The sequence below is a fragment of the Oncorhynchus mykiss genome, chromosome 18 (genome assembly GCF_013265735.2).
Source record: "Oncorhynchus mykiss isolate Arlee chromosome 18, USDA_OmykA_1.1, whole genome shotgun sequence".
NCBI classification, from domain to species: domain Eukaryota; kingdom Metazoa; phylum Chordata; class Actinopteri; order Salmoniformes; family Salmonidae; genus Oncorhynchus; species Oncorhynchus mykiss.
The window spans coordinates 62,450,101-62,475,863 of NC_048582.1; the positions used below are offsets into that span (position 1 = coordinate 62,450,101).

At 42.9% G+C, this 25,763-nt stretch overlaps 1 protein-coding gene across 1 annotated transcript; it reads left to right on the plus strand.

Moving 5' to 3' along the window:
- The first annotated feature begins 1,301 nt into the window (after positions 1 to 1,301).
- On the plus strand, positions 1,302 to 24,182 carry LOC110496877 (sodium- and chloride-dependent GABA transporter 1). Its single transcript, XM_036951075.1, has 19 exons — positions 1,302 to 1,349; positions 1,596 to 1,709; positions 1,956 to 2,078; positions 4,526 to 4,529; positions 5,156 to 5,268; positions 5,429 to 5,527; positions 11,158 to 11,332; positions 12,908 to 13,042; positions 13,233 to 13,443; positions 13,594 to 13,726; positions 14,018 to 14,152; positions 14,685 to 14,788; positions 14,998 to 15,122; positions 20,452 to 20,564; positions 21,238 to 21,378; positions 21,533 to 21,629; positions 21,933 to 22,033; positions 23,376 to 23,546; positions 23,875 to 24,182. The coding sequence occupies exons 1-19, from the start codon at positions 1,302 to 1,304 to the stop codon at positions 24,025 to 24,027; spliced, it is 2,295 nt and encodes a 764-aa protein (XP_036806970.1). The 3' UTR covers positions 24,028 to 24,182.
- Positions 24,183 to 25,763: the final 1,581 nt, after the last annotated feature.

The following is a 25,763-nucleotide window of genomic DNA, read 5'->3' on the forward strand; positions in this document are numbered from 1 at the left end:
ACATTATGTCACATAACACCAGTCTAGTATGTAGTGTATAACATTATGTCATGTAACACCAGTCTAGTATGTACTGTATAACATTATGTCACATAACACCAGTCTAGTATGTATGACATTATGTCACATAACACCAGTCTAGTATGTAGTGTATAACATTATGTCATGTAACACCAGTCTAGTATGTATAACATTATGTCACATAACACCAGTCTGGTATGTAGTGTATAACATTTTGTCATGTAACACCAGTCTAGTATGTAGTGTATAACATTATGTCACATAACACCAGTCTAGTATGTATAACATTATGTCACATAACACCAGTCTAGTATGTATAACATTATGTCACATAACACCAGTCTAGTATGTAGTGTATAACAATATGTCACATAACACCAGTCTAGTATGTAGTGTATAACATTATGTCACATAACACCAGTCTAGTATGTATAACATTATGTCACATAACACCAGTCTAGTATGTATAACATTATGTCACATAACACCAGTCTAGTATGTGTAACATGTCAACATGTTATTCCTTCCCTCCCTTCATGCTGTAGTGGCACTAGGAAACTACTCTCTGTGACAGATGAAACCATGACGCTGTAATAAAACCCGAAGTACAAACACGTTGCCAATTGTTGCTAGCCACACAATAAGTCATGTTGAGAATTGGATAATAGGTTATCTGATCCCTTACAGAAAAACTGCCCCATTTTAAAGGAACATCTGTTTTAAAGGAACATCTGTTTTTAAGGTTTTTAATATCTTTTTAGTGTTTTTCAGTTTTTTTATCAAATCTCGGTGGGGTGATTTCCTGGGCCATATGTCTAAGGGTTGTGTTGTGGGCTCCACCTCCAGGGGTTTACAGGCCTTTATATTAACGTGGTTATGACACCACGCACAATGATTGTAATATAATTATGTTCACTATTCAAATGTATTTTTTTTTTACGCATTACATATGGCAGCAACATGCTGGCCTAGAAGGGAGGGAAAGAGTAGATCTGGCTGTCCATTTCTCTTTGATTTGGAGGAGTATATTTTGTTGTGGTGTCCACACTGCAAAATCTGATCTAAAAATACTGTATAAATAGCCTGGTCCAACATGTCTTTGTGCTTTATTGGCAACTCATATATTCTTTGGCATGACAATGACCATAGAAGTTGGCAATACAGCACAACGAAATCTGGGACTAGGCTTCTAAATAGACACTATACACCAAAGTGGGGCTGTGCTTCCTGGCAGTGGAGATGTCGCTCTCCATGTCTGCTGCCGAAGGAAGGACCCGGAGATGGCCAAAGGCCTCATTAAGAACGGGGCCAACGTAGAATTCCAGAATGTGAGTAGGCAGAGTATTATTTTCCCCTTGCAAACAGGAAGACAAGACTATCACAGGCGTGAGTAATCAAACTTGATCTGATTCTGCTTTGACCATAGCATTCTGTTCTGCACTGCATTCTGTTCTCGTAAAACTGTCAAAACACGACACCAGTACAGACTACAAAAACATCTAGAATGATGTAATCTATTGGTTGTAATTGGTTATTGTAGAGTTGTTTATCTGTTGGTTTGTGTCTGACACAAGGAAGGGCAGACTCCTCTCCACATAGCTGCCTTGGAGGGAGATGTGCTGCTGCTGAAACGAGAGCAAGGCCAGAGCAAGGCCAACCCTAATGTCACTGACAAGGTCGGAGACGAAGTAAGGAAGCCCATAGTAAAACAAAGTACAACTGTAGCTGTATTATACAAAAACGTTTCTGAATCCCTGTTTCAGCCATGTTTTAAGGGTTCTTGGACACTGAGTAAGCCTAGTCCTAAATGCATGCTCAATGGAGATTCTTCATTGAAAGGGGTTCGTAGTCCAAGATCAGGCGTAATACATTTTGTCTGGGAAACCGGTCCAATGTATTGTATTCCACCTGTGCGTTTTAATTGCTTGTGCCAGCTGGCACTTTCCCATTATCTGACCTCTAAGTCCCCTCTGCACATCGCTGCAGAGCGAGGGCACACCAACGTGGTGGAGGTCCTCACAGAGAAGTTCAAGTCCAACGTGCTGGCCAGAACTAAGGTAGGCTACCACCACCACCCTGCTACACATAGCCAGAACTAAAGTATACTACCACCACTACCACCACACCTAGTCAAAACTAAGGTAGACAACCACCACTACACCAAGCCAGAACTAAGGTAGACAACCACTACACCTAGCCAGAACTTAGGCTAGCACCACCGCTACTACTAAACTTAGCCAGAAATAAGGTAGGCTACCACCACCACACCTAGCCAGAACGTAGGCTAGCACCACCACTAATACTAAACCTAACCAGAACTAAGGTAGACAACCACCACTACACCTAGCCAGAACTAAGGTAGACTACCACCATCACCACCACACCTAGCCAGAACTTAGGCTAGCACCACCACTACTACCACACCTAGCCAGAACTAAGGTAGACAACCACCACCACTACACCAAGCCAGAACTAAGGTAGACAACCACCACCACTACTACACCTAGCCAGAACTTAGGCTAGCACCACCACTACACCAAGACAGAACTAAGGTAGACAACACCACTACACCAAGCACAAACTAAGGTATACTACCACTACACCTAGCCAGGACTAAGGTAGGCTACCACCACCACCACACCTAGCCAGAACTAAGGTAGACAACCCCACTACACTAAGCACAAACTAAGGTATACTACCACTACACCTAGCCAGAACTAAGGTAGGCTACCACCACCACCACACCTAGCCAGAACTAAGGTAGACAACCCCACTACACCAAGCACAAACTAAGGTATACTACCACTACACCTAGCCAGAACTAAGGTAGGGTACCACCACCACTACACCTAGCCAGAACTAAGGTTGACAACCCCACTACACCAAGCACAAATTAAGGTAGGCTACCACTACACCTAGCCAGAACTAAGGTAGGCTACCACCACCACCACCACCACACCTAGCCATAACTAAGGTAGGCCAGGTTGTACATTTGAATCTCATCACAAACAACTTTAGCATTTTAGCTAATTATCAACTTTAACTACTTACTACTTTTTAGCTACTTTGCAACTACTTAACATGTTAGCGAACTCTTCCCTGAACCCTAAACCTTAGCCTAGCTAACGTTAGCCACCTAGACAGAACACATCATATGTTTCGAAAATTGAGTGATACACATCCACAAATGAATACATACTATACGTAACATATCATACCAAAAGTTGTTTACGTACAGAATAATACGAAATGCCCTGAGACCAGGTTGAGCCAGAATTAAGGTAGGCTACCACCACTTCACCTTTTCAAGCCATATGTGCATTTATAGGACAATGATCTCACAAGGAGTCATGATTAGGATAATACAGAGTCCCACGATGGTTGTTATACTGTACCTTAAATCTGTGGCTGGTTGGTATGGTACCGCAGAATATAGTTACTGTGATGGTGTCTGGCAACAGAAGCTGTGGGAGTCATTAGCAGTGGTGGAAAAAGTACTCAATTGTCATACTTGAGTAAAAGTAAAGATACCTTAATAGAAAATGACCCAAGTAAAAGTCACCCAGTAAAATACTGCTCGAGTAAAAGTCTAAAAGTATTTGGTTTTACATATATTTAAGTATCAAAAGTAAATGGAATTGCTAAAATGGACTTGCGTATCAAAAGTAAATGTGAAAGTATAAATAATTAAAAGTTCCTTATATTAAGCAAGCCGGACAGCACAATTTTACTTTTATTTTTTATTGATGGATAGTTAGGGGCGCACTCCAACACTCAGACATAATTTACAAACAAAGCATTTGTGTTTAATGAGTCTGCCAGATCAGAGGCAGTAGGGATGACCAGGGATGTTCTCTGTTTAGTGAGTCCTCCAGATCAGAGGCAGTAGGGATGACCAGGGATGTTCTCTGTTTAGTGAGTCCTCCAGATCAGAGGCAGTAGGGATGACCAGGGATGTTCTCTGTTTAGTGAGTCTGTCAGATCAGAGGCAGTAGGGATGACCAGGGATGTTCTCTGTTTAGTGAGTCTGTCAGATCAGAGGCAGTAGGGATGACCAGGGATGTTCTCTGTTTAGTGAGTCCTCCAGATCAGAGGCAGTAGGGATGACCAGGGATGTTCTCTGTTTAGTGAGTCCGCCAGATCAGAGGCAGTAGGGATGACCAGGGATGTTCTCTTGATAAGTGTGTGAATTGGACCCTTTTCCTGTCAAAATGTACTTTTGGGTGTACTTTTGGGTGTCAGGGAAAATGTTTGGAGTAAAAAGTACATTATTTTCTTTAGGAATGTAGTGAAGTAAATGTTGCTAAAAAATATGCAGCTCTTTAAGTGTTGCATTAATTTCACTCGCTGTAGTAGCTGACGTGTATAGTGTTGAGTCAACCGCATACATAGACTACTCAAAGCCAGTGGCATGTCATTAGTAAAGATTTTAAAAAGTAAGGGGCCTAGACAGCTGCTTATGTTGGAGAGGCTTCCATAAAGAACCCCCTCTGTGTTCTGTTAGACAGGTAACTCTTTATCCACATTATAACAGGGGGTGTAAAGCCATAACACACACGATTTTCCAGCAAAAGACTAGGATAGATAATGTCAAAAGCAGCACTGAAGTCTAACAAAATAGCCCCTACAATCTTTTTATCATCAATTTCTCTAAGCAAATCATCACTTATTTGTGTAAATGCATGTTGAATCTTCTTCCTTATAAGCGGGCTGAAAGTCTGTTTGTTTACTGTCAAAATAGCATTGTATCTGGTCAATCACCATTTTTACCAAAAGTCTAAGGATTGGTAACAGGTTGATTGGTCGGCTTTTTGAGCAAGTAAAGGGTGTTTTACTATTCTTGGTAGCGGAATGGCTTTAGCTTCCCACCTGGCCTGAGGGCACACACTTTCTAGTAGGCTTAGATTGAAGACATGGCAAATATCACCACTTTAAATTCCATTGTATTGTACTAAAAAAAATAATGAGTATACTCCTTAGATGTGATCCTGATCCTTAGATGTGACATATGATCCTTACTTTTAATTGAATGTATCCCCACCTATAATTGTTGTGTATATGGAGGCAAGGTGAGACATGATGGTATAGTGGTATATTTGACATGATGGTAAGTAACATACCTTTTGTAACACAGCAGTTAATGTAGGCCCAGGAGACCCCGCAGCACATCGCTGCCAGGGGGAAGGAGGGGGAAAGGTGGCTGAGATGCTGCTGAAGAGCGGGGCTGATGTCAACACAGAGCACAAGGTTAGAGCTCTCCCTTCACTGTGGCCAAAGATGAGTGGGCATATCAGAATCTGAAAGCAAGGCTGTTTGATTGTGTTCCACATTAACTGTCAGCTTCTCCGTCTGTGTTTCTGCCTCTCTTTCTCTCTCTTCTCTCTATTTCTCTCTCTCTTTCTGTCAGATTGGGGAGACAGCGATGCATGTTGCGGCTCACCATGGAGGACTGCAGATGATAAGAGCCCTGATAGAGGAGGGAAGTGACCTCACCAGGAGATATAAGGTAAAGTAGAACACTGCTTTTCTGTGTCATACCAGTGTAACATTGACATATAATACACCACGTCAAACCCATTCCACAGTTCAACAAGGTCACAACACATCAATCACCTTGACAGCTTAAATGTAAACACATGCTTTACCCTAAACAGATGCATCAAATGTTCAAACCCATTCCACAGTTCAACGATGTCACTACACATCAATCACCTTGACAGCTTTAATGTAAACACAGGCTTTAACATAAACAGATGCACTATCGGGTTACATAAACACTCACTCGAGAGCGTGAGAACTTCCGGACAGGATGTACATATATGGGCATAACCACGCGACCCATAAAATACCTCATCAATCACTTTTTGACCCGTGCCGAATACTGTATTCTTTCTGACAACAATAAAAGCTATGCCAGATCACACACTAATTACATTGACACACGACAAACTATGGGGGGGGCGCCTCTCAGATTTGTGAAATGTAGGGTGAGGGAGAGCTTAGTATGCTTCTCTGTGTGTGGAGTAAAGGTGGTGTAGAGTTTTTTCCCCCAATGGTTGCACGTGACATGCTGGTAGAAATGAGTTAAAACAGATTTAAATTTGCCTGCATTAATGTCCCTGGCCACTAGGAGCGCCGCTTCTGGATGAGCATTTTGTTGTTTGTTTATGGCCTTATACAGCTGGTTGAGTGTGGTCTTAGTGCCAGCATCGGTTTGTGGTGGTAAATAGACGGCTACGAATAATATAGATGAAAAGCCTCTTGGAAGATAATGTGGTCTACAGCTTATCATGAGGTACTCTACCTCAGGCGAGCAATACCTCGCGACTTCTTTAATATTATACATTGTGCACCAGCTGTTATTGACAAATAGACAAACACACCCACCCCTCATCTGTCCTGCCGATGCACGGAAACCCCAGCCAACTCTATATTATCTATGTCGTCGTTCAGCCATGACTCAGTGAAACATAAGATATTACATTTTTTTTTATGTCCTGTTGATAGGATGGAACGGAGATGATTCAGTTTCTAGTGATTGCACGTTGGCCAATAGAACGGATGGTAGAGGCAGGTTACCCTCTTGTCGACGAATTCTCACAAGGTACCCCGACCTCCGCACCCTGTATTTCCATCTTCATGCGAGTGACGGGGTTTGGGCCTGTTCTCGGGGATGCAGTATATCCTTCTCGTCGGACTCATTCAAGAGAAAATCTGAGTAATCGCTGTTCTGATATCCAGAAGCTCTTTTCAGTCATAAGAGACGGTAGCAGCAACATTATGTACAAAATAAATGTGGGATAAAAATGACAAAATAGAACAGTTGGTTAGGAACCGGTAAAACAACAGCCATCCCCTCCGGCGCCATTATCCAATGGGTCGCGAATGAAACAACCTGGTTCAATTTGGGTCCCGAGGCAAAATCAGTTGAGAACTAGTGTATAAACCAGTTGAGAAACACTCTACTCGTGTTTAAACCAGTTGAGATTTCATGATGGCGCCAGAGGTGATGGCTGCCATCTTATCGGCTCTTAACCAACCAAGCTATTTTGTTTGTATTTTTGCCTTGTTCGTAACTTTTTTTTGTACATAATGTTGCTGCTACCGTCTCTTATGACCGAAAATAACTTCAGAACTGCGATTACTCACCTCAGATTAGACAAAGAGTTTTTCTTCAATGAGTCGGACGGGAGGAATATACTACAGACACCCGACCAGGCCCAGATCCCCGGCATTCACTGGAGAAGGAAAAGGAGATTTCGCGAAAAGAAATCAGGGTGCCTTGTGAGGATCAGGAGATGAGTGGCTAATCTGCCGTTGCCTTCTGTCCTGCTAGCTAACGTTCAATCTTTGGAAAATAAATGGGACGAACTGAAAGCACGTATATCCTACCAACGGGACATTAAAAACTGTAATATCCTGTGTTTCACTGAGTCGTGGCTGAACGACAACATTAAGAACACACAGCTGGCAGGTTATACACCTTATTGGCATGATAAAGTGTATTACCAGCAGCATTTGGTAACACACGAGGAGGGGGGCCTATGCATATATGTAAACAACAGCTGGTGCATGATATCTAAGGAAGTGTCAAGGTTTTGCTTGCCTCTGGTGGAGCATCTTATGATAAGCATGATACCTAGAGAGTTTTCACCTGTATTTTTCGTAGCTGTCTACATATCCCACAGACCGATGCTGGCACTAAGACTGCACTCAATGAGATGTATACCGCCATAAGCAAACAGGAAAACGCTCATCCAGAGGTCGGCGCTCCTAGTGGCCGGGACGTTATTGCAAGGAAACTTAAATCTTTACTCCACACACAGAGACGGTTACAAAGCTCTCCCTCACCCTCCATTTGGCAAATCTGACCATAATTCTATCCTCCTGATTCTTGCTTACAAGCACAAATTAAAGCAGGAAGCACCAGTGACTCAGTCTATAAAAAAGTGGTCAGATGAAGCACATGCTAAACTACAGGACTGTTTTACTATCACAGACTGGAACATGTTCCGGGATTCTTCCGATGGCTTTGATGAGTACACCACATCAGTTACTGGCTTCCTCAATAAGTGCATCCAGGACGTCGTCCCCACAGTGACCGTACATATATACCCCAACCAGAAGCCATGGATGCCACAGGCAACATCCTCACTGAGCTAAAGGGTAGAGCTTCCGCATTCAAGGAGCGGGACTCTAACCCGGAAGCTTATAAGAAATCCCACAATGCCCTCTGACGAACCATCAAACAAGCAATGCGTCAATACAGGAATAAAATTGAATCGTACGACACCAGCTCTGACGCTCGTAGGATGTGGCAGGGCCTGCAAACTATTACAGACTACAAAGGGAAGCACAGCCGAGAGCTGCCCAGTGACATGAGCCCACCAAACGAGCTAAATAACTTATATGCCCGCTTTGAGGCAAGAAACACTGAAACATGCATGAGAGAATCAGCTGTTCTGGACGACTGTGTGATCACGCTCTCCGCAGCCGATGTGAGTGAGACCTTTCAACAGGTCAACATTCACAAGGCCGCAGGGCCAGATGGATTACCAGGACATGTACTCAGAGCATGCACTGACCAACTGGCAAGTGTCTTCACTGACATTTTCAACCTCTCCCTGTCTGAGTCTGTAATACCAACATGTTTGAAGCAGTCTACCATTGTCCCTGTACCCAAGAATACTAAGGTAACCTGCCTAAATGACTACCGACCTGTAGCACTCACGTCGGTAGCCATGAAGTGTTTTGAAAAGCTGGTCATGGCTCACATTAACACCGTTATCCCAGAAAACCTAGATCCACTCCAATTTGCATACCGCACCAGTTGAGAACCTCTGGTCTAGTTTATAAACCAGTTGAGAACCACTGGTCTAGTGTATAAACCAGTTGAGAACCCCTGGTCTAGTGTATAAACCAGTTGAGAACCTCTGGTCTAGTGTATAAACCAGTTGAGAACCACTGGTCTAGTGTATAAACCAGTTGAGAACCACTGGTCTAGTGTATAAACCAGTTGAGAACCACTGGTCTAGTGTATAAACCAAGGCACTGTCGTAGGACAGTAAACATTATGCCTATGAAACAGGACAGTAAACATTATGGCTATAAAACAGGACTGTAAACATTATGGCTATGAAACAGGGCAGTAAACATTATGGCTATGAAACAGGACTGTAAACATTATGGCTATGAAACAGTACAGTAAACATTATGGCTATAAAACAGGACTGTAAACATTATGGCTATGAAACAGGGCAGTAAACATTATGGCTATGAAACAGGACTGTAAACATTATGGCTATGAAACAGTACAGTAAACATTATGGCTATAAAACAGGACAGTAAACATTATGGCTATAAAACAGGACTGTAAACATTATGGCTATAAAACAGGACAGTAAACATTATGGCTATAAAACAGGACTGTAAACATTATGGCTATAAAACAGGACAGTAAACATTATGGCTATGAAACAGGACTGTAAACATTATGGCTATAAAACAGGACAGTAAACATTATGGCTATGAAACAGGACTGTAAACATTATGGCTATAAAACAGGACAGTAAACATTATGGCTATGAAACAGGACTGTAAACAGTATGGCTATGAAACAGGACAGTAAACATTATGGCTATAAAACAGGACAGTAAACATTATGGCTATGAAACAGGACAGTAAACATTATGGCTATAAAACAGGACAGTAAACATTATGGCTATAAAACAGGACAGTAAACATTATGGCTATGAAACAGGACTGTAAACATTATGGCTATAAAACAGGACTGTAAACATTATGGCTATAAAACAGGACAGTAAACATTATGGCTATAAAACAGGACAGTAAACATTATGGCTATGAAACAGGACTGTAAACATTATGGCTATAAAACAGGACAGTAAACATTATGGCTATGAAACAGGACTGTAAACATTATGGCTATAAAACAGGACAGTAAACATTATGGCTATGAAACAGGACTGTAAACATTATGGCTATAAAACAGGACAGTAAACATTATGGCTATGAAACAGGACTGTAAACAGTATGGCTATGAAACAGGACAGTAAACATTATGGCTATAAAACAGGACAGTAAACATTATGGCTATGAAACAGGACAGTAAACAGTATGGCTATGAAACAGGAGAGGGACCTTCCTCTCTCTTTTCTATTAAACTAAACTTTGCAGCCACCGGTGCTTCTTTCATTAATAACGGCAGAGAAACGGGGGGAAACCCTTCGCTTCTCTCATTCTCTATGATTAACCACCAGGATGTTGTTTTTACCTGGTCAGACCAGGACGAGTACAGGGTGTCCGGGGGAGTGAGACGGATGCTTTTGAAGCACACAGCATTTAATAAGTCACTGTCAATAGGACTCTGCTTAATGTAACGCCAGACAGAAAGCCAAAAGAGGGGAGAAATAACCCAGTTTGCAATCCAAATGGTTCCCTATTTCCTTTATAATGCACTACTTTTGACCAGGGCCCATAGGGTCATAGTCGAAAATAGTGCACTACATAGGGAATAGTGTGCCATTTGGAACGGAGATCAGGATTCTCATCTTTCATCTCTCTAAGTGCCTTGCAGTACTAAGTGTCTGAATCTCGTCCTATTGTATTGGTGATATTTTTCTATTACCTAAACCTTAATCAGGTTTAAAGTCTGTAATGTACGGTATATTCTAATGACGTACGTTGTTGAGAAGACTAAGCCCTTGAGGTATTTAATGTTTATAGAGATTCTAATTCATATATCCATGTAGTATGTGTTTTTATTCCGGTTTGTTTTAGCCGGTTTACACATTTGCATAGAAGGTAGGCAAAGTCCTTGGGTCAGTCCAGTTGGAGTGTAAACAGTCTGTTAAACTTGAACTTACAGTCGGTCCCAACACAAACACAAGGCATGACTTAGAGCATGTTGTCATGAGGCAACATCAAAATCAGAATCAATCTATGAATGACCATTCTAGGCATGGCCACATTTGTATTTTCTAGTCGCCAGTTCATCTTCTGTAAATCATTCATTTTTTTGTTATCTTTTTTTTTTTCGCAGAAAATGGAAGACATCCCTCTTCGCTTTCCAACACATTTTCCTGTAAATCATACATTTTTGGCGAAAGATGAAAATATTATAAATCTGTGGACTCTGTTGGTTGTTGGGGTCAAACCTTTCTCAGACGATGGACAGAAGAAAGAGAGACATGGGCCAATCGTGCAGAGTTCATCCTTTCTTCAGTAGGCTATGCAGTCGGAATTGGAAATGTGTGGCGCTTTCCATACGTCTGCTTCAGCGATGGCGGAGGTAAGTTCATAGAAAATGATGTTTTGGAGTACAACATGGGAGCTCTTATAATAGTTTTAATACACTATTATTAGATTAAATGTTTTACCATTGATTTATACATCTACAGTGCCTTGCGAAAGTATTCGGCCCCTTGAACTTTGCGACCTTTTGCCACATTTCAGGCTTCAAACATAAAGATATAAAACTGTATTTTTTTGTGAAGAATCAACAACAAGTGGGACACAATCATGAAGTGGAACGACATTTATTGGATATTTCAAACTCGAGAGCTCGAGCTCAGTGAGGTTGGATGGAGAGCATTTGTGAACAGCAGTTTTCAGTTCTTTCCACAAATTCTCGATTGGATTCAGGTCTGGACTTTGACTTGGCCATTCTAACACCTGGATATGTTTATTTTTGAACCATTCCATTGTAGATTTTTCTTTATGTTTTGGATCATTGTCTTGTTGGAAGACAAATCTCCGTCCCAGTCTCAGGTCTTTTGCAGACTCCATCAGGTTTTCTTCCAGAATGGTCCTGTATTTGGCTCCATCCATCTTCCCATCAAGTTTAACCATCTTCCCTGTCCCTGCTGAAGAAAAGCAGGCCCAAACCATGATGCTGCCACCACCATGTTTGACAGTGGGGATGGTGTGTTCAGGGTGATGAGCTGTGTTGCTTTTACGCCAAACATAACGTTTTGCATTGTTGCCAAAAAGTTCAATTTTGGTTTCATCTGACCAGAGCACCTTCTTCCACATGTTTGGTGTGTCTCCCAGGTGGCTTGTGGCAAACTTTAAACGACACTTTTTATGGATATCTTTAAGAAATGGCTTTCTTCTTGCCACTCTTCCATAAAGGCCAGATTTGTGCAATATTTGACTGATTGTTGTCCTATGGACAGAGTCTCCCACCTCAGCTGTAGATCTCTGCAGTTCATCCAGAGTGATCATGGGCCTCTTGGCTGCATCTCTGATCAGTCTTCTCCTTGTATGAGCTGAAAGTTTAGAGGGACGGCCAGGTCTTGGTAGATTTGCAGTGGTCCGATACTCCTCCATTTCAATATTATCGCTTGCACAGTGCTCCTTGGGATGTTTAAAGCTTGGGAAATCTTTTTGTATCCAAATCCGGCTTTAAACTTCTTCACAACAGTATCTCGGACCTGCCTGGTGTTCCTTGTTCTTCATGATGCTCTCTGCGCTTTTAACGGACCTCTGAGACTATCACAGTGCAGGTGCATTTATACGGAGACTTGATTACACACAGGTGGATTGTATTTATCATCATTATGTCAACATTGGATCATTCAGAGATCCTCACTGAACTTCTGGAGAGAGTTTGCTGCACTGAAAGTAAAGGGGCTGAATAATTTTGCACGCCCAATTTTTCAGTTTTTGATTTGTTAAAAAAGTTTGAAATATCCAATAAATGTAGTTCCACTTCATGATTGTGTCCCACTTGTTGTTGATTCTTCACAAAAAAATACAGTTTTATATCTTTATGTTTGAAGCCTGAAATGTGGCAAAAGGTCGCAAAGTTCAAGGGGGCCGAATACTTTCGCAAGGCACTGTAATTACCATCTCCTCTCCTCAGGTGCATTCCTCATTCCCTATCTCACCATGATGTGTCTGTGTGCCATCCCGCTGGTGTTCATGGAGTTTACAGTGGGGCAGTACACAAAAAGAGGACCTGTTGAGGCATTCATCAACATCTGTCCTCTAATGAAAGGTGGGATAACTTTTGCCACAAAAAAGGGAAGATCATACATTACAAGATATAATTGACCAGTAATATGAAGTCAGTTTTATATCAAGAGAGACCACAAGCAACAGAATACTAGAGCCTGTATCATTCTTTATTTTATTTGACCTTTAACCTATGCTATGTTTATTCCATGTTTGTTGTTGTTGATCTCCAGGTGTGGGTGTGGCTATGGTGATGCTGTCCTTCATCGTGGCCTCCTACAACAACACAGTCCTGACCTGGGTTCTGTACTACCTCTTCCACTCCTTCACAGCCCCGTTGCCATGGCAGCTCTGTAATGCCACCTGGAACATTCCAGAGAACTGTTCCAGCTTCATGGAAAACACCACCACACACCTGCAGTCCGCCACTAAACAATTCTTTGAGTAGGTTTTACATTACAGTAACATTTTAACCGTTCTCATTCAATGTTACTTCAAGCTGTGATGTTGGTTTAACCAAATTCAAAACACACCAGTTGTTTTTATTCACCAAGAATGTAGCATCATTACATTTAAATACTGTTGTGTGTTTAGCCATAGGCTCCTGGAAATCACTGAGGGGATTGAGACTGTGGGCCACCTGCGATGGGAACTGGTTGGAATTCTCCTGCTGATCTGGGCCATCCTATTCTTCTGTGTCTTCAAGGGGATCAGATCCACTGGCAAAGTTGTCCATCCCTCCTGACCATTGTTACATTGGATACCCAACAGAGCACTTCATCAAAGTGATTCTGCTCTACTAATGATGAGTGTCGGGAGAACTGTTGTGGTGTGACACTCGAATCACTCCACACACTCAACATATGTATGTGTGTGTGTGTGTGTGTGTGTGTGTGTGTGTGTGTGTGTGTGTGTGTGTGTGTGTGTGTGTGTGTGTGTGTGTGTGTGCGTGCGTGCGTGCGTGCGTGGGTGTGTGTGTGTGTGTGTGCGTGCGTGTGTGTGTGTGTACCATCCACAGGTGGTGTACTTCACAGCACTGTTTCCATATGTGGTCCTTCTGGCTCTTCTGTTCAACAATATCCGACTACCAGGAGCCCTGGATGGCATCTTGTTCTTCCTGACACCCAAATGGAACAAACTGGGAGAGATACACGTGAGTGGGTCAAAGCACTTATAAACTTTGACTTGACTTCGACTTGAAGAAGTGACTTCGACTTGAAGAAGTGATCTTATTCATGAATTAATGACATAGACACGTTGTGATACTCATTGTGATGGTCTTGGTTAGGTTCCCCTACACTGATTTTCTTAGTCAGTTTGCAGGTCTTGCTCCCATAAAATAATTACTTTGTCAGTCTATAACACTGTACCTACCCATGTTTGAGTCATTATGTGGGAAGTGTTAAAGGACAGTTTGACCTCAGGAATGCCCGCTCATTGTTTCATGCTTCCAGGCAGTGGTGTTTTTATTTGTCTAGAGAAAACAATGTTTAACCAGCTCCTGTTGTAAAAAAGTAACTGTCAAGCGTTTGCTTCTGTTATACTGTTGTTACAACTAGCTCCTGGGGCACTGCACTGGGGCTGGCCCATTGCTTCCCATGTGTGTGTGTCTCAGGGGGCATAAGCATATAGACAAATGTCCATTCTCTGCAAGTTAATGGACAATAAGGTGATCTTTTTCACAGGTATGGATTGATGCTACTGCTCAGATCTTCTACTCAATAGGCATTGGATTTGGCTGCTTACTGTCTATGGCCAGCCACAACAAGGTCAACAATAACATCCTCAGGTAGTCTATAGAAAGGTTTTTTGTTTTGTTTACGTGTGACATTTTGCACATTGTACTGCCATTGCTAACAAACACACAGATATACAGTATTTGGCCCCATACAAACTGACTGCTTTTCTTCTACAGAACTATGGATTTCATCTGAATGATGTAAAAAAAATATATACTTCATAAACAATGAACTCATCATTATCTTTTGTGTGCGGCAGGGATGCAATGATTGTCACTTTGGCGAACTCTGCCACCAGTATTTTTGCTGGCTTCGTCATGTTCTCTGGCATCGGCTACATGGCACATGTGCGCCACCTCCAAGTGGAGCACCTGGCTGTTGAAGGTACTGTTCAGGAGGACTTAGCTCTGATCCAGGGCGTTACTGGCTGTTGGAGGTACTGTTCAGGAGGACTTAGCTCTAGTCCAGGGCGTTACTGACTGTTGGAGGTACTGTTCAGGAGGACTTAGCTCTGATCCAGGGCGTTACTGGCTGTTGGAGGTACTGTTCAGGAGGACTTAGCACTGGTCCAGGGCGTTACTGGCGGTTGGAGGTACTGTTCAGGAGGACTTAGCTCTGGTTCAGGGCGTTACTGGCTGTTGGAGGTACTGTTCAGGAGGACGTAGCTCTAGTCCAGGGCGTTACTGATTGTTGGAGGTACTGTTCAGGAGGACTTAGCTCTGGTCCAGGGAGTTACTGGCTGTTGGAGGTACTGTTCAGGAGGACTTAGCTCTAGTCCAGGGCGTTACTGACTGTTGGAGGTACTGTTCAGGAGGACTTAGCTCTAGTCCAGGGCGTTACTGACTGTTGGAGGTACTGTTCAGGAGGACTTAGCTCTGGTCCAGGGCGTTACTGACTGCTGGAGGTACTGTTCAGGAGGACTTAGCTCTAGTCCAGAGCGTTACTGACTGTTGGAGGTACTGTTCAGGAGGACTTAGCTCTAGTCCAGGGCGTTACTGACTGTTGGAGGTACTGTTCAGGAGGACTTAGCTCTAGTCCAGGGCGTTACTGACTGTTGGAGGTACTGTTCAGGAGGACTTAGCTCTGGTCCAGGGCGTTACTGACTGCTGGAGGTACTGTTCAGGAGGACTTAGCTCTAGTCCAGAGCGTTACTGACTGTTGGAGGTACTGTTCAGGAGGACTTAGCTCTAGTCCAGGGCGTTACTGACTGTTGGAGGTACTGTTCAGGAGGACTTAGCTCTGGTCCAGGGTGTTACTGGCTGTTGGATGGTACTGTTCAGGAGGACTTAGCTCTGGTCCAGGGCGTTACTGGCTGTTGGAGGTACTGTTCAGGAGGACTTAGCTCTAGTCCAGGGCGTTACTGACTGTTGGAGGTACTGTTCAGGAGGACTTAGCTCTGGTCCAGGGCGTTACTGGCTGTTGGAGGTACTGTTCAGGAGGACTTAGCTCTTTTTCAAGTTTTAATGTCACGTACACAAGTACAGTGAAATGCCTTGCTTGCTAGCTCTAATCCCAACAATGCAGTAATCAATGTCAATGTATTACTAAAAAGAACAGGGTCAAACAGAAACACACAAGGAATAAGAAGAACACGAGAAAGTAAGAAGCAATATACAGGGTCAGTTCTAATACCATATTTACAATGTGTAGGGATACTGGAGTGATAGAGGGATATAGGATATATGATTAACAGAGTAGCAGCAACATCTATGATGAATGTATGTGAGTGTGTGTGTGCATTTGTGTAGAGTCCGTTTAAATGTGTGTGCATGTTATGTGTGAGCAAATTTAGTGTGTGTGTGTGTGTGTGTGTGTGTGTGTGTGTTGGAGAGTCAGTGTGCGTGAGTGTCCTGTGAGTGTGCATAGAGACAGCGCAAGAATTAAAATTAAACCAGAGGGTCAACTCAGACAGTCTGTGTAGCCATTTTGTTAGCTATTTATTTAGCAGTGTTATGGCTTGGGGATAGAAGCTTTTCAGAGGCCTGTTGACGTCAGACTTGATGCACCGGTACCACTTGTTGTGCATAAGTACAGAGAATGGCCTATGGCTTGGGTGGCTGGAGTCTTTAATCATTTTACGGACCTTCCAAGGTCATTTCTAAGTGACCCTAAACTTTTGAACGGTAGTGTACATGTAGGTAGAGTTATTGAAGTGACTATGCATAGATAATAACAGAGAGTAGCAGAGATGTAAAATTGTGTGGGGGGGAGGCAGTGCAAATTGTCTGGGTAGCCATTTGATTAGATGTTCAGGAGTCTACTGGCTTGGGGGTAGAAGCTGTTTAGAAGCCTCTTGGACCTAGAGTTGGCGCTCCGGTACCGCTGGCTGTGAGGTATCAGAGAGAACAGTCTATGACTAGGGTGGCTGGAATCTTTTTAGGGCCTTCCTCTAACACGACCTGGTATAGAGGTCCTGGATGGCAGGAGGCTTGGCCCCAGTGATGTATTGGGCCGTACGCACTACCCTCTACAGTGCCTTGCGGTCGTAGGCCGAGCAGTTGTCATAAAAGACAGTGATGCAACCGGTCGGGATGCTCTCAAAGGTGCAGCTGTAGAACCTTTTGAGGATCTGAGGACCCATGCCAAATCTTTTCAGTCTCCTGCGGGGGAATATGTTTTGTCGTTCCCTCTTCATGACTGTCATGGTGTGCTTGGACCATGTTAGTTTGTTGGTGATGTGGACAGCAAGGAATTTGAAGCTCTCAACCTGTTCCACTGAAGCCCCGTCTATGAAAATGGGGGCGTGCTCAGGCCTCCTTTTCCTGTAGTCCACAATCATCTCCTTTGTCTTCATCATGTTGAGGGAGAGGTTGTTGTCTTGGCACCACACAGCCATTTCTCTGACCTCATCCCTATAGGCTGTCTCGTCGTTGTCGGTGATCAGGCCTACCACTGTTGTGTCATCAGTGAACTTTAATGATCTTGTTGGAGTCCTGCCTGGCCGTGCAGTCATGAGTGAACAGGGAGTACAGGAGGGGGCTGAACACACACCCCTGAGGCGCCCCTGTGTTGAGGATCAGCATGGCGGATGTGTTGTTACTTACCCTTACCACCTGGGGGCGGCCCGTCAGGAAGTCCAGGATCCAGTTGCAGAGGGAGGTGTATAGTCCCAAGGTCCTTAGCTTATTGATGAGCTTTGAGGGCACTATGATGTTGAAAGCTGAGCTGTAGTCAATTAATAGCATTCTCACGTAGGTGTTCCTTTTGTCCTGGTGGGAAAGGGCAGTGTGGATCTGTGGATCTGCTGAGGGGTAATCAAATTGGAGTGGGTCTAGGATTTCTGGGGTAATGGTGTTGATGTGAGCCATGACCACCCTTTCAAAGCACTTCATGGCTACAGACGTGAGTGCTACGGGTCGGTAGTCATTTAGGTAGGTTACCTTAGTGTTCTTGGGCACAGCACAGGGTCTGCTTAAAACATGTTGGTATTATTGGAAAGGGAGAGGTTGAAAATGTCAGTTAAGGCACTTGCCAGTTGGTCAGCGCATGCTCGGAGTACACGTCCTGGTAATCCATCTTGCCCTCCGGCCTTGTGAATGTTGACCTGTTAAAAGGTCTTACTCACATCGGCTGCAGAGAGCGTGATCACACAGTCGTCCAGAACAGCTGGTGCTCTCATGCATGTTTTAGTGTTATTTGCCTCGAAGTGAGCATAGAAGTAGTTTAGCTCATCTGGTAGGCTTGTGTCACTGGGCAGCTCTCGGCTGTGCTTCCGTTTGTAGTCTGTGATGGTTTGCAAGCCCTGCCACATCCGACGAGCGTCAGAGCAGGTGCAGTATGATTCGCTCTTAGTCCTGTATTGACACTTTGCCTGTTTGATGGTTCATCGGAGGGCATAGCAGGATTTCTTATAAGCTTCCAGGTTAGAGTCCCGCTCCTTGAAAGTGGCAGCTCTAGCGTTTAGCTTGATGCGGATGTTGCCTGTAATCCATGGCTTCTGGTTGGGGTATGTACGTACGGTCACTGTGGGGACAACGTCATTGATGCACTTATTGATGAAGCCAATGACTGATGTGGTGTACTCATCAATGCCATAGGAAGAATCCCAGATATATTCCAGTCTGTGCTAGCAAAACAGTCCTGTAGCTTAGCATCTGCTTCATCTGCTTCTGCTTCTGACCACTTTTTATTGACCGAGTCACTGGTGCTTCCTGCTTTATTTGTGCTTGTAAGCAGGAATCAGGAGGATATAATTATGGTCAGAATAGTCAAATGGAGGGTGAGGGAGAGCTTTGTACATGTCTCTGTGTGTGGAGTAAAGCTGGTCTATAGTTTTGCACATTTAACATGCTGATAGACATTTGGTAAAACAGATTTAAGTTTCCCAGCATTAAAGTCCCTGGCCACTGGGAGCGCCGCCTCTGGATGAGCATTTCCTGTTTGCTTATGGCAGAATACAGCTCATTGAGTGCGGTCTTAGTGCCAGCATCGGTCTGTGTGGTATGTAGACAGCTACGAAAAATACATTTGCAGCTTATCATGAGATACTCTACCTCAGGCGAACAAAACCTTGAGACTTTAGACCTTAGATATCATGCACCAGCTATTATTTACAAAAATACATTGTCCGCCGCCCCTCGTCTTACCAGATGCCGCTGTTCTATCCTGTCGACACAGCGCATAACCAGCCAGCTGTATGTTGATAATGTCGTCGTTCAGCCACAACTCCGTGAAGCATAAGATATTACAGTTTTTAATGTCCCGTTGGTAGTTTAATCTTCCTCGTAGGTCGTCGATTTTATTTTCCAATTATTGCACGTTAGCTAGTAGAACAGAAGGCAGGGGGGGTTTACTCCGTCCTCTTTTTCTCCGTCGTCTCTTCACACAAATGACAGGATTTTCGGCCTATTCCCAGGAAAGCAGAATGTCGTTCAAGTCGGGCTCGTCGGACTCGTTATAGGAAAAAAAGGCTTCTGCCAGTTGGTGGTGAGTAATCGCTGTTCTGATGTCCAGAAGTTATTTTAGGTCATAAGAGACGATAGCAGCAACATTATCTTCAAAATAAGTTAAAAAAATAAGTTACAAACAAGGTAAAAATATTTATATAAGAACAAGATCAGTTAGGAGCACGTAGAACATCATCCATCTTCTCCGACGCCGTCTTCAAGGTAATAATTGGGTTTGGTTAGATGATTGATTGAAATACTATGTACATGTATGTGAGGTATGAAAAGCAGAAAGTCTGGGTAGCCATTTAATGAACTGTTTAGCAGTCTTATGACTTTAGGTTGGAAGCCGTTCAGGAGCCTTTTGGACCCAGACCTGGCGCTCCGGTACTGCTTGCCATGCAGTAGCAGAGAGAACAGACTGTGACTTGAGTGGCAAATTGACCATTTTTAGAGCCTTCCTCTGACACCACTGGGCATAGAGGTCCTGGATGGTAGGAAGCTTGGCCCCAGTGTTGGGCCGTATGCACTACCCTCTGTTGTGCCTTTACGGTCGGATGCTGAGCAGTTGCCATACCAAGCGGTGATGCAGCCAGTCAAGATGTAGTGTGAAACTGCCATACCTGGCCTAGAATGTGTTCTTGCCTGAACTGTCACACTATTACTGAAAACACATGTAAAGAACATGTCATGGTCATAGACACAGTGACACTATGTTGTGTATTGTGTGTGTGTGTGTGTGTGTGTGTGTGTGTGTGTGTGTGTGTGTGTGTGTGTGTGTGTGTGTGTGTGTGTGTGTGTGTGTGTGTGTGTGTGTGTTTATCCAGGACCTGGTTTGGCATTTGTGGTTTACCCAGAGATCTTCAGCACCATGCCTGTCTCTCAGCTCTGGGCCTTCCTCTTCTTCCTCATGCTGATGTGTCTCGGCCTGGATAGTCAGGTTTAGTAGCACAGAAACACACTGAGCACACACACCCACACACATGCACACACGTACACTGACACTGACACTGACTCTTACACACACACACACACACACACACACACACACACACACACACACACACACACACACACACACACACACACACATATATATATATGTGTTTTCAGTAATAGTATATATATATATATATATGTATATATATATATATAGCCAGTATAGTTTACTGTTTGTCTTGTCTTTATAGTTTAATGTATGTTTTGTCTGTATAGTTTAATGTGTGTTTTGTCTTTATAGATTGTTTTGTCTGTATAGTTTGTGTGTTTTGTCTTTATAGTTTGTGTGTTTTGTCTGTATAGTTTAATGTGTGTTTTGTCTGTATAGTTTAATGTGTGTTTTGTCTGTATAGTTTAATGTGTGTTTTGTCTGTATAGTTTGTGTGTTTTGTCTTTGTATTTTTTTATGTGTGTTTTGTCTGTATAGTTTAATGTGCGTTTTGTCTGTGTAGTTTAATGTGTGTTTTGTCTGTATAGTTTAATGTGTTTTGTCTGTATAGTTTGTGTATTTTGTCTGTATAGTTTGTGTGTTTTGTCTGTATAGTTTGTGTGTTTTGTCTGTATAGTTTAATGTGTTTTGTCTGTATCGTTGAACGTGTGTTTTGTCTGTATAGTTTGCCCTTGTGGAGGTCATGGGGACTTTCGTTATGGACAGCTTTGGCCCAAAGATTCTCCTCATGCTGAACTATAAAGAGCTGGTGACCCTATTACTCTGCTTCTTGACTTTCCTGCTTGGCCTTCCCTGCATTACTCAGGTGTGTGAGTGTGTTTGTATTTCTGTTTAAGTGTGTGTGTATGTGTGTATGTGTGTGCATGCGTGTGTGTATCTGGTTTCAAGAGGTGTAACCTTGGTGCCATTATCCTTTTCAAACAAATAACCTATGTGCCCTTGGGTCTTGGTCTTTACAGGGCGGGGTCTACATCTTCCAGCTGTTAGACTATTCTGTTGGCATAACACTGATGCTCACTTCTTTATTTGAAGTCGTTGCTCTAAGCTGGATATTTGGTAAGTGCTCCAATGAGAGCTTATATGGTGCTCTTTTCTACAATGAATGTATATGTTTGCTTCATCTGACCCTGAATAATAATGACCTGAAGTATGTATGACATTATTCATCGATTTTTCTCTCCAAAACAAGGCCTCTTGCTTCCAAAGAAGATTTGTGAAGTATTTTCTGAACATGTCCCCAATGGAAACGCCATGTGACCTTTCTTTTCAAAGATTGATTTCATATACAACAAGTAATGACCTTTGCAGATATCATTCTGATCATTGCTTAAATGCTTTACACTTCCTGCTGATTTGTAGGAGTATGGCGGCTCTCCATCATGGTGAAAAGGATTCTGGGAAAGCCTCCAAACATCTTCTTTAAGGCCTGCTGGTTGGTGGTCTCTCCGCTGTTGATCGTGGTGAGTCTACTTGAAGATCCTCAGTCATGCACTAACCCAGTGCAGTGGGTGACATGGCCCTTATCCCAGGGAGGTCGTTCAAGTTTGATGTCGAAATCTGACATCTGTCCATGTCCTGAAGAAGTTGGGAAATGCCATGAAAACCGAACATTAGGGACAACAGTGAGCGCTAATACCATCAAGTAGGCTTGGGTTGTGGAAGGGGGTGGCAGGTGGTAGTATTCCCATGACTCTGGATCAGAAGGTTATGTGTTCGATCTCATTTGTGGACACTGGTTTAATGTTGTTTTGTTTTAACTCTATCTCAAACCTTAACACTTACCTTAACCATTCAGAATGAGTGCCTAAACTTAACCCTTAACTTTGAAGTTTGACATTTGGAAAACATGGATAAACGCTCTCTTTTCTGAGACTGTGAGAGCTTGTTGATTATCCAGGGCAGCTGGTTGAGAGAATGCCAAGAGTATGCATCAAGGCAAAGGGTGGCTACCTTGAAGAATCTCTAATATAAAATACTTTTTGATTTAACACTTTTTTGGTTACTACATGATTGCATGTGTTATTTCATAGTTTTAATGTCTTCACTATTATTCTAGAATAGAGAAAAGAAAAAGCTCCAAAACTATTGACCGCTAGTGTATATTTACAAAACATGTTTATATTGGGGTATATATTTATTTTACTAGACAAGTCAGTTAAGAACAAATTCTTATTTTCAATCATGGCCTAGGAACAGTGGGTTAACTGCCTTGTACAGGGCCAGAACAACAGATTTTTACCTTATCAGCTTAGAGATTTGATCTAGCAACCTTTCAGCTACTAATTCAATGCTCGAACCACTAGGCTACCTGCCGATTAGAAATGATGCAGACAATTACATTGATAGATTGCATAATATATCTGCAATATTAAAGCTGATCTACCCTCTAAATAAATACATACAAATCACACTGCATTGTATTGTGAGTTTAAATGTGTTTCCCGGTTATGTATTTTGCACAGGTACGTCTCTTACCTTTTATAGTGGACTTTGCTTTGGTATTAAGATATTTGTTTAACAAAAAACGTATGTATTCAACCTTAGCTATTTTTCACCTAGCCAGAAGATCCTCGCTAACAGCTGCACCGGGGTCGGACAGGCTGTCTAGATTAAGACTCCGTGGATCTGGCACCAAATATGACTAGGAAAACATACCTCAATCCAGGGATGAAAAACCGAATCCGTGGTGTCTTAATCTACACAGGAAGCCTGTCCAACCCTACTGCAGCTATAAGGCTATGATTATTTTTTTTTTGTTACCTTGAAAGGTAAACTCTTTTCCCAACCAATTTCTACCTGCAGGCCATATTGGTCACTGCCATGGTCCAGCACAAACCACTTCTTTACGAGAAGACATATCTCTACCCAGCATGGGCTGAAGGTGTCGCATGGATCATCATCTTTCTGTCCGTTGGCTGGATCCCTCTTGGAGCCATGCATGAGCTTCTTGGAAGGAAAGGCACTTGTTTAGCGGTAAGGTTTGTATGTAAATGCACATTAATCCATTATATGGATGGATGAATGGATGGATGTGTTGATGGGCAGCTATATGAATGGATGGATGGATGGATGGATGGATGGATGGATGGATGTGTTGATAGGCAGATATATGAATGGATGGATGGATGGATGGATGGATGGATGGATGGATGTGTTGATAGGCAGATATATGAATGGATGGATGGATGGATGGATGAATGGATGTGTTGATAGGCAGATATATGAATGGATGGATGGATGGATGGATGAATGGATGTGTTGATAGGCAGATATATGAATGTATTACTCTCTCCTGGTGTAGAGGCTGAAGGCGTCGGTGACTCCCAGGATCACCCTGGAGGAGGTCTGTAATGTGCCTGTCAATGAAGACCAACACCAGGACCATGTTAAGTCTCTGTACAGCCTCTCTGAGGTCAGTCCTCTACGTGAAGAGAAAGACCGTGGGGACATGTAGGCTCCTGTGTGACCCATCTGCTAGAGCACGGGGTTAGCAATGACATGGTCATGACTACGATTCCAGCTGGGGCATTCTGTCTATATGCTCACAATGTCCATTGAATATGCATCTGAAAAGCAGAAACACTTAATAAAGAAATGTGACACTGTCAATATTTTATTTTGGTGCTGTTTTCTTTTGATACTTTCGGTTCGCCACTGGAAGGTACAAAGGTGCTGTAGTCCAGACTACAGCCGCCTGAAAGGGCACGTTAAGGCTTACTTCAGGATCTGCTATGTACATCCTAATATACCCTGTTTCCAAGACACTTTGGGTAAAGAGAGTTGAAATATGCCTGCCGTTCTGTGCTTTGTCACTGTGACAAGTGTTTAGGCTTGTTTTTAGCCCGTGGACCCTGACAGGATAGTGCCGGTCCATCTCAAAGTACAGTAATACTGCTAGAGGTGTTGTTACAATAGCTTTTAATGAGACAATGGTGCAAACATTGTCTACACTATATAGACCTCTGTTTATTTGAAATAGATGGTATTTATTTTTTATCTTTATTCATCTTGACGTATAGACTGGCTTAGATGGTGGTCTACTTCCTGAGTGCTCAGCACCAGGTGGTGTTTATACCATGCTGGTGATTTCTTTTTTACGAGTTGTATTTTCACACAAAATTAAAATAAAACATTCTGTCAGACTTTTGCCCTTAAAAGGGTACTTTCTTGATTCTACCGTTATTAATTCAACTAATTGTCTCGCAAAACTAACAATCACCTCATAAAAATCCACTGTTAGGTAGAAATGAAGGCACGGGGAGAGAGTGAGTCCATGAATGCAGAGTCGGCAGCACTCGGAGGCCAGGTGCTAGTGCAGTGTGAGAGGGAGGTTTATGAAGACATAAACAGAGCAGGACAATAGACCACCCTGGAGCCAGCCTCAAACAAACTTAATGTGCCCCCGTGTCAAGTCAGTGTGGTGGAACATGCTAATCTCCTGTTTTAAAAACACTGGCCCCATGATGGACCGGTGTGGCAATAACATATAAGCTGATGAGAGTGGGGGGGACAGAGAGAGAAATTGAAGGGGTTGCTGATGATCTGGTACTTCTGTCCCCAACCAAGGAGGGCCTACAGCAGCATCTAGATCTTCTGCACAGATTCTGTCAAACCTAGGCCCTGACAGTAAATCTCAGTAGTACAAAAATAATGGTTTTCCAAGAAAGGTCCAGTTGCCAGGACTACAAATACAAATTCCATCTAGACACCGTTGCCCTAGACCACACAAACAACTATACATACCTCGGCCTAAACATGAACACCACAGGTAACTTCCACAAAGCTGTGAACAATCTGAGAGACAAGGCAAGAAAATAAAAAATAATATAATTCGACATCCCAAAAAATATTTTTATCAATTATAGAACCCATTGCCTTTTATGGTTGTGAGGTCTGGGGTCCACTCCCAAATCAATAATTCATCAAATGGGACTAACACCAAATTGAGACTATGCATACAGAATTCTGAAAAAAATATCCTCAGTGTACAATGTAAAACACTAAATAATGCACAGGAAGTGATTCCCAAACCTTCCATAACAAAGCCATCACCTACAGAGAGATGAACCTAGAGAAGAGTCCCCTAATCAAGCTGGTCCTGGGGCTCATACACACCCCACAGAGCCCCAGGACAGCAACACAATTAGACCCAACCAAATCATGAGAGAACAAAAAGATCATTACTTGACA